General features: G+C 35.5%; 1 protein-coding gene across 1 annotated transcript; it reads left to right on the top strand.

The window, feature by feature from the left end:
• Positions 1 to 282: 282 nt before the first annotated feature.
• Positions 283 to 4,704, top strand: LOC147513804 (protein FAR1-RELATED SEQUENCE 5-like). Its single transcript, XM_086598960.1, has 2 exons — positions 283 to 777; positions 4,486 to 4,704. The coding sequence occupies exons 1-2, from the start codon at positions 283 to 285 to the stop codon at positions 4,702 to 4,704; spliced, it is 714 nt and encodes a 237-aa protein (XP_086455086.1).
• Positions 4,705 to 7,887: the final 3,183 nt, after the last annotated feature.

Raw genomic sequence — 7,887 nt, forward strand, 5'->3', positions numbered from 1 at the left:
AAGTATAAAGAAAATCCCCAATTCTTCTTTGCTGTGCAAGTTGATAAAAAATGAAGAGCGACAAATTTCGTTTGGGTTGATCCAAGATCTTGTATGACATATGAACAATTTGGTGATGTTGTAACCTTTGATACTACTTACAAGGTAAACAAATTCAAAATGCCATTCGCCCCATTCATCGGGGTCAATCATCACTACCAATCCATTCAATTTGGTTATGCACTTCTTCATGATGAAACAGAGGCAATATTTTATTGGTTGTTCAAGACATAGGTTGAAGCAATGGGAGGTCGGCATCCAACCTCCATCATCACTGATCAAGATCCTGCTATGTGTGCTACCGTGAAGAAAGTTTTCCCAAATACTAAACATCGATTATGCATTTGGCATATAAAAAATAAATTTGGTGAAAAGTTGGGACACCTTTATTACAACAAGTCGAAGTTCAAGACTATGCTAGAGAAATGCATTCACTTGACATACAAGGGTGAAGACTTCGAGAGTATATGGAAAACCTTAATGGAAGAGTTTAAATTGAGCAGCAACTCTTGGCTTAATGGTTTATTTGATATGAGAAAATATTGGGCACCTGTGTATCTCCGCCATACATTTTATGTTGGTATGAATATGACTAGTCGTAGTGAGGGGGTTAATGCCTTCTTCAATGAGTTTGTTATCTACAGAACCAATCTAGGAGAATTTGTTATCATATATGATGAAGCTTTAAAAAAGATTCTTCAAAATGAGTGCGATGAAAATTTTGTTTCAGAGCATAAGGTTCGAATTGTGAATGAGCACAATTTGCTATTAAAACACGCGACAAAAGTGCACACTCGGAATATTTTTGAAAAGTTTTTTATCCAATTGGAAAAGACAGATAAATATTGTCACACCCCAAATTTCATAAGAATTCGAAAAAACAACATTTGTTCCCAACTCTTCGATCTTCGAGGTGTGACGCATTCTCAACTCCCAAAAACCCAAAAACAGTTTAAAAATGCGGATAATTAAAAACCAATAAAAATTTTAACTTAAACAAAAGTCATCTTCATTACAAAAATTTACAAATAAGATTAGGTTACAAATCTCTTTTCAATAACTCTTTATTTAAAATTACAAATGAAAATACAAATGACATTGTCTCAACTGAAAATCTATATCACCTCAAGGGAAAACAAAACCTATCTTAAAATGCAATGCTAACGCAAACTACCACCAGCAACCAACCTTTTTCAACACTAAACCTGTAAAGACTTATTAACTATGTTCATTTAATGAACATACCTGATAAGCAAACATGCAAATCGGGTCAGCATTATAAAAATGCTGGTGTGAGTAGCCCTAAAATACAATATATATTTATACATATACATACACAATCCATAAGGCGCTTAGTTCTTCCACCGAGCCTTTAACTTCCAAAGCCTAATACGACATTCTTAATTACAATAAGTAAGGTAGGTAGTTCCTCCAATCGAGGCTTTTACCTTCCCACTAACCACACCACAAACCATACGCATAATAAAAAGGCATTTAGTTCCTCCACGAGGCGTCTTAGGTTCTAACTAAACTAATAACCAGCCAAACATATTCTATATGTACGGCATTTCATGCTCAATTACAGAGTGGGTCGTCTCTGCATGAGTAATTAGTTTGACCCACCCTTCTGCACAACCATATACAATCATCTATCTAAAGATATATCATTAACCAACATATTACCATAATTATATTAATTAAGGCTTTCTTTGCGTGTTCCTAAAATCACATCGTATCTATGTCTTACCTAGTTTCCCGGCTACCACAATCGCTTCCCCAACGAACATGTACATCCACATGCCTCCCTCACATAATGAACCACTCCGTATGCGTAACTACCCCGGCGGGATGCCGCGACACCGTAACCCTCACACCTAAAGCCATTATGTGAGTAATCGCCACTATTTGGCATAAAATATCGCAGATCTCGTTCTAATTTTCTTAACGAAAATAATCAAGCCACCATTCATTATGCGCGAAGGGCCATTCAGCTTTTTCATCAAACGCCGAAGGGCCAATCACATTACTTACGCCCGGAAGGGCCATTCAGATTCACTGAAACGCCAGAAGGGCCAATTATATCACATACGCCCATCACAAAGGCAAATCACATGAGTTGTGGTAGCTAGGTTATAGGATTTTCGTTACGTAATTTATTCAAGTGTCATACATTTATGACACATAATAATTCCACTATATCACGTGCAGGTCAAATACCTTATTGCACTAAGCCACAATATTTAGAAATATCTCAATTATATCTCATAACCACTTTCATTCTTTCACGTGCCAATATATTATTGCACTACGCCATACTCCCGTGGAAAATATCCACAATTAATACTCTACTACCTCCTAGTAGCATCTCACAGATAAAATAATAGAGCGTTTATACATTTATTTCTCCAAAACTATTGCATTTAATATATATATCCCAACATATTATATAATGTCACAATTGCTTCAAACGTATCGCATACATTTTTATAGCGTTTTAGGAATATTATATCTCCTAAAGTTTTTATCTCGTCACGTGTCAAAATATACACAATATCAACGTCAAATTTTTCTTAGATAATGACAACCAAATTTATACAAGCTTCGATAATATTTTATTACTACATTTGTCCATATTCTTAAATATATGAAAAACTGAAAAAGTCAACATTCCACAACGGTCAAAGGTCAACGATCAACGGTCAAAGTCAACACATCATTGTCAAAGTCAAACTATCGTTTCCATGTTCAACGGGTTTAGGGTCATAGCCATGGTTCATGGCTAAGGTCAAAGGTGCATGTCTCATGGGCTCATGACTAAGGTAAATGGTTCGGGCCCAACTAGCCAAGCCCAAACCTAAAACCTTATAACCCGGCCCCAAAAGTCTAAACATTTAAAGACCCAATTAGATCTATTTTAAGTTATATGGACCGACATATCCCAAACAAAATAGAAACTGGCCCAAAGAAAACACTAGTTAGTTCCGGCCCAAACTTAAACTAAACTGGTCCAAAACTCAAGATTAATCCGGACTCAACCACTAATTAGTGTTTAGGCCCAAAAACGAAAATCAAAACCGGCCCAAACAAAACACAATTAAAACTGGCCCCCAACAAGAAATAGAACCGGCCCAACATAAAAATAGAGTTTTGGCCCAACCAAACAAAGCCAAAAGGCTTTGGCCCAAAGCCCAAGCCCAAACCCCCAACAGAGTCATCTTCCTCACCAGTTCCTCTCCTCCACCACCAGCCACCACCGGCCCTCCAAAACCACCAGTTGGTTCGGTCCAACTAAGGTATCCGAACACAACTCACCTAACTTGCACGCGGGAGTACTGGATGACACTCACAGTCATCTTCTCCCTCCGATTTCTTCTCCCCCGAACCACCACCAACAACCCCTAGCAAACCACCATCAACAACCCACCGAAAATAACCCAAGACAAAACCCATACGACTTTAACAAAAGCAAAAAACCTAAATTCTTGAATTCACAATCTTCTCCAAACTAGATCTGTGATGTTTCTGGCCGCCATTAACGAACACTCAAGCTTCAACAGCACCTCCATTGACGCTGTTCAAAGCTATCAACAATCCCGACATCACCCAAACATCAACCCAACAACCTAACATTCATCCCCTTACTACCACCCATCTTCAATCAACAACAAAACAACAAAAACAGTTAACATAAACTTTACTGGCGATTTCTCTGGCTGCCATTAACGGCTTTTCAAGCTCCAACAACACACCCAAATTTCAATCCCGACGTCCCCGACATCAACCAAATCAAAATAAAATCAACCCACACAACAACAGTATAGCCGTTTCAAACCATATACCGGACAAACGTTGGTTTGGCTCGCACTGCCATTGACGCTCCTTCGAGCTTCGCCAGCACAATAACTTTTGTTTTCAATACTCTAATAACAACTAACCATATATACAAAACTCAGTTTAACACTAAACGATACCACACGAGGAAGAACGAAACAAAAAAATGAGTGAAAAACATTAGACCGTAGAACTGTTTCGGTATATCGGTGAAGTAGAAAAACTAACTACTCACCTGTATTAAAACTCAACTCGACGAAACCCTCATCGTCCGAATCGTTGAGCTCCAACGCTCTAGCAATCCAGCTTCTAGCTCTGCCTCCATTTTATTATATTTTATTCTTTAAAACCCTATTCTCTAGAACAATACGAATATATACTTGGGTTTGAAACCCAAGTCCAACACAGACTCGGGCCCAGAAACCAGGCCCACATATCCCAAATCCAATCTAATCAAATTTTAAATAAATAAATTAACTAATTAATAAATAAATAAATACATATTTTAAATACGGGCGTTACAAATATAAAGCTAGTGATCCAATACGGGATGGAGTTTATGACACTTACATAATTAGTGATCGGCTTGGTGGTCCGGAACAATTTATGGTGAAGTGGAATAAAGGAAACAAAGAGGCATCATGTGAATGTGCTCACTTCGAGTTTAAGGGGGAACGTTGTAAACATGTTTTAAAAATACTTGTTTGTCTCGATGTCGAAAAAATTCCAGCCCAGTACATTTTGAAGAGATGGACAAAAGGTGCTAACTTATTTAGGGCGATAGATGAACAACCACTGCAAAGTAGTGTTGGCTGCCTAAAGCATTTATGCTAAGTCATCAATGTCGTCGATCAACTCAAATTTGGTGTGTTGCTTCCGAAGATAAAAAATTGTATAAGATGGCACTAGCCAAAATGGAAAGTCTTTTCCTTAATATTATAGAGGAGTGTGATGAAATTGCTAAAGCTGCAAAAAATGGCGAGGATTCAAGTGTTCCAAACCATCAGGAAGGACTCGTGTCTAATGAGTCGCGTCAATTGCCAGTACTAGACCCAGTTATCTTGCAAACAAAAGGGAGACCAAAGGACGCCTTGAAAAATGAGAACACTAGTCGCAGTAAAAGGTGGAAACCCCTATTGAGATAGCTTTGAACAAAAAAAAGAGGGAAATGTGCCTTATGTAAAAGCACAGAGGATGACAGACGAAGATGTCCAAAAAATCCGAAGCTACAAATGGACATATGTGAGCCTTGTAAGTAAAAATACTAGTTACTTTGTGGGTGTGTTTCACATATTCTACTCCTACATAGGTAGTAATTCATAAAATTTTGTTTTGTATGCAGCTACTATTGTTGAGCAAGCAGAAAACTTGGGACTGGCCAAATTGGTGCGTAATTAACAGTGACATTATGTGATTCAGAGGTAATTGCTTTCTCTTGACTAGTTATATGTCATTATCAAAACGAATAGAGAAAGGAAAATACATACAAAAATAAATGATGGGTTGATAGTTGCAACTACTTTCTATTGACACTCTATTTTTTGTTTTTCGTTTATGTTTGCAACAACTACAAATATTTTTGAGAACAAAAAAGGGAGCTATTAAGGGGAACACTTACAAATTTTTTTGGTGGAGCTAATATGTAGAGGCTGACGATTCTTTTTGTGACTTGGATTGTTTAATGTTTTTTGTGACTTCAAATTGTTCAATAAAGGGATTTGCATTCATTTTTGTTAATATGGAGTTGTATATGACGACATCTTTGTGTTTTGTTAAGAAATGTAACTTAAAATGCAATTATTTGAAAGCTAACTTTTGTATATTGGAATGCTCATTTTTGTATATTGGAAGTGACAAGCTTTCTCTTAAAGGGACGTCCGTTTACGGACATGTGTCTTGAACAGCTTATATAGTGTCGTGAACAGCTTATATAGTGTCTTGAACAACTTTTTTAATTTACACTTAATAACTTTTTAATTTATGCTTATATATGACACTATATAAGCTGTGCAAGACATTATATAAGCTGCGCAAGACACTATATAACATGTCCGTAAACGGACAGTCCGTTTAAGAGAAAGCCTGTTGGAAGTCATTAGAATTCTATAACAATGTGCTTGAAGAGGTTGTGCATAATCAACAACTAAATGTTTTAAACTTTCCACATCATTCTGAAGATGAACTCCTTAGCTTAGTTTGATTATAAGATATGACCCTGAGACCCTTCCACATCAAGGATAACCTCAAGTCACGCCGGTCAAGGTCATGTGTAATTTACAAAGTAAATGAATTGAATCACCATGGTGCTTGTGGCAAGGTTAGAATCATGTCCTCTAGCTCTCATTTCCTTGCTAATCTACAACACCAATTCCAACCTCTCCTCCTCACACAACATCTTGATCAATAAGTGGTAAGTAAGTCTTATATACAAGTCCTTAGTACTAAAACCAGGAGCTTATATACAAGTCCTCTTTGCATATTTATTAGCGACCGCCAAGTTATTGATTTGTTGATAGTTTAGTCCCAGAATATGCAATTGCTCCATTGCTTCAATACTAACTGTCACTATGCATTAATAAGTCAAGGCTCAAGATTTTTTTTTTGCAAGCTCGTCATGAAATATTACCTATAGAAACAACGAATGAATTAGTGCTAAATTAGTACAAATTTTATATATATATAGTCGACTATGAGAACAAAAGCACAAAAAACATATTAAAATTGAATTTCAAGAAAGAAACTTCACATTAAAGATTGAATTTAGTGAACTTTCTATATAAATAAATAAATAAATGATTAAATCAAATTGCCGATTCGTAAGAAAAAAACCAAAATTCAAAAGCAAACGATGTGAAATTCGCTAAAATACGTGTTCTACTTATAAAATCAATATATGTTTTAAAAAAAAAAAAAAACTTGAGAAAAAGTGGGTAGTAATTAACCTATAAATCAACCAATTTTTTAGAAAGAGAAGATTGGGAGAATCATTTTCGATGGTTGAGAAAACATGTGGAGAGGGAGAGTGTAATGAAAAAGGGAGAGAAAAAAAATCAAATACTTAGAGCTTGGTGGAGAAGACGGTGGGTTTTTCTCTCTCGTTGCTATTTTGCATGGAAAACATATTAATCCCAAACTTGGTTCGGTTTCTTAGTGAAACCTGGTTTAAGTGGACAGAAGTGGTACTTGTTTTTTTTTTTTTTCAACCGTTGATTTATGACGAGATCGAGGGCTCATAGCGTGAGTTAACTTATGTGTCTTCTATATCTATATATTACTATTAAAGCTCCCACAATGAGTATTTTTTTAGCTATCTTAAAATTCTACGTCATTAACTCCAATTAAAACGGAAATTCTTCTCTTATTGAAAAGAATTTTTTTAGCATTTCTAATTAAAACGGGAATCATTATCCTATTATAATGGGAATTCTACTCCTATTGAAAAAGAAAAATCTAACACTTCTAATTAAAATGAGAATCCTTCTCCTATTAAAAACGGAATCACACTTCTAAATTATAACGGGATCCTTCCAATTAAAAAATGGAAATCATTCTCCTATTATAATGGGCTTCCTCTCTTATTGAAAAGAAAAATCTATCAATTCTAATTAAAATGGGAATCCTTCGATTCTCCTATTAAAAACAATAATCACACTTATAAATTAAAACGGCCTATCCCTCCTCCAATTAAAAAAAGGGAATCATTCTCCTATTATAATGGGAATTCATCTCCTATTAAAAAGAAAAATATAACATTTATAATTAAAACGGGAATCTTTCTCCTATTAAAAACGGGAATCACATTTCTAAATTAAAACGGGATCCCTCATCCAGTTAAAAAACGGGTTTTTAAAACTTAATTAAAACAATTTTTTGATAAATTAAAAAGGGTTAGTGACGAAAACATGAATCACGATTTGTTAGAAAATTTATATATGTGTAGTTATGATTGTTGAACGAGTTTTTAAAAGAGGCGGTGAAAATTAACTCTATATATATTTAGACAGTTTACGACAAAAC

The sequence above is a fragment of the Coptis chinensis genome, chromosome 3 (assembly GCF_015680905.1).
Source record: "Coptis chinensis isolate HL-2020 chromosome 3, ASM1568090v1, whole genome shotgun sequence".
Taxonomy (NCBI): Eukaryota; Viridiplantae; Streptophyta; class Magnoliopsida; order Ranunculales; family Ranunculaceae; genus Coptis; species Coptis chinensis.

Excerpts from the sequence above, each read along its gene's own strand:
- LOC147513804 (XM_086598960.1), top strand. The coding sequence starts at position 283 with ATGGGAGGTCGGCATCCAACCTCCATCATCACTGATCAAGATCCTGCT. Across the intron at positions 778-4,485 it reads ATTTTGTTTCAGAGCATAAG|TGGAATAAAGGAAACAAAGA; the intron begins GTTCGAATTGTG and ends TTTATGGTGAAG.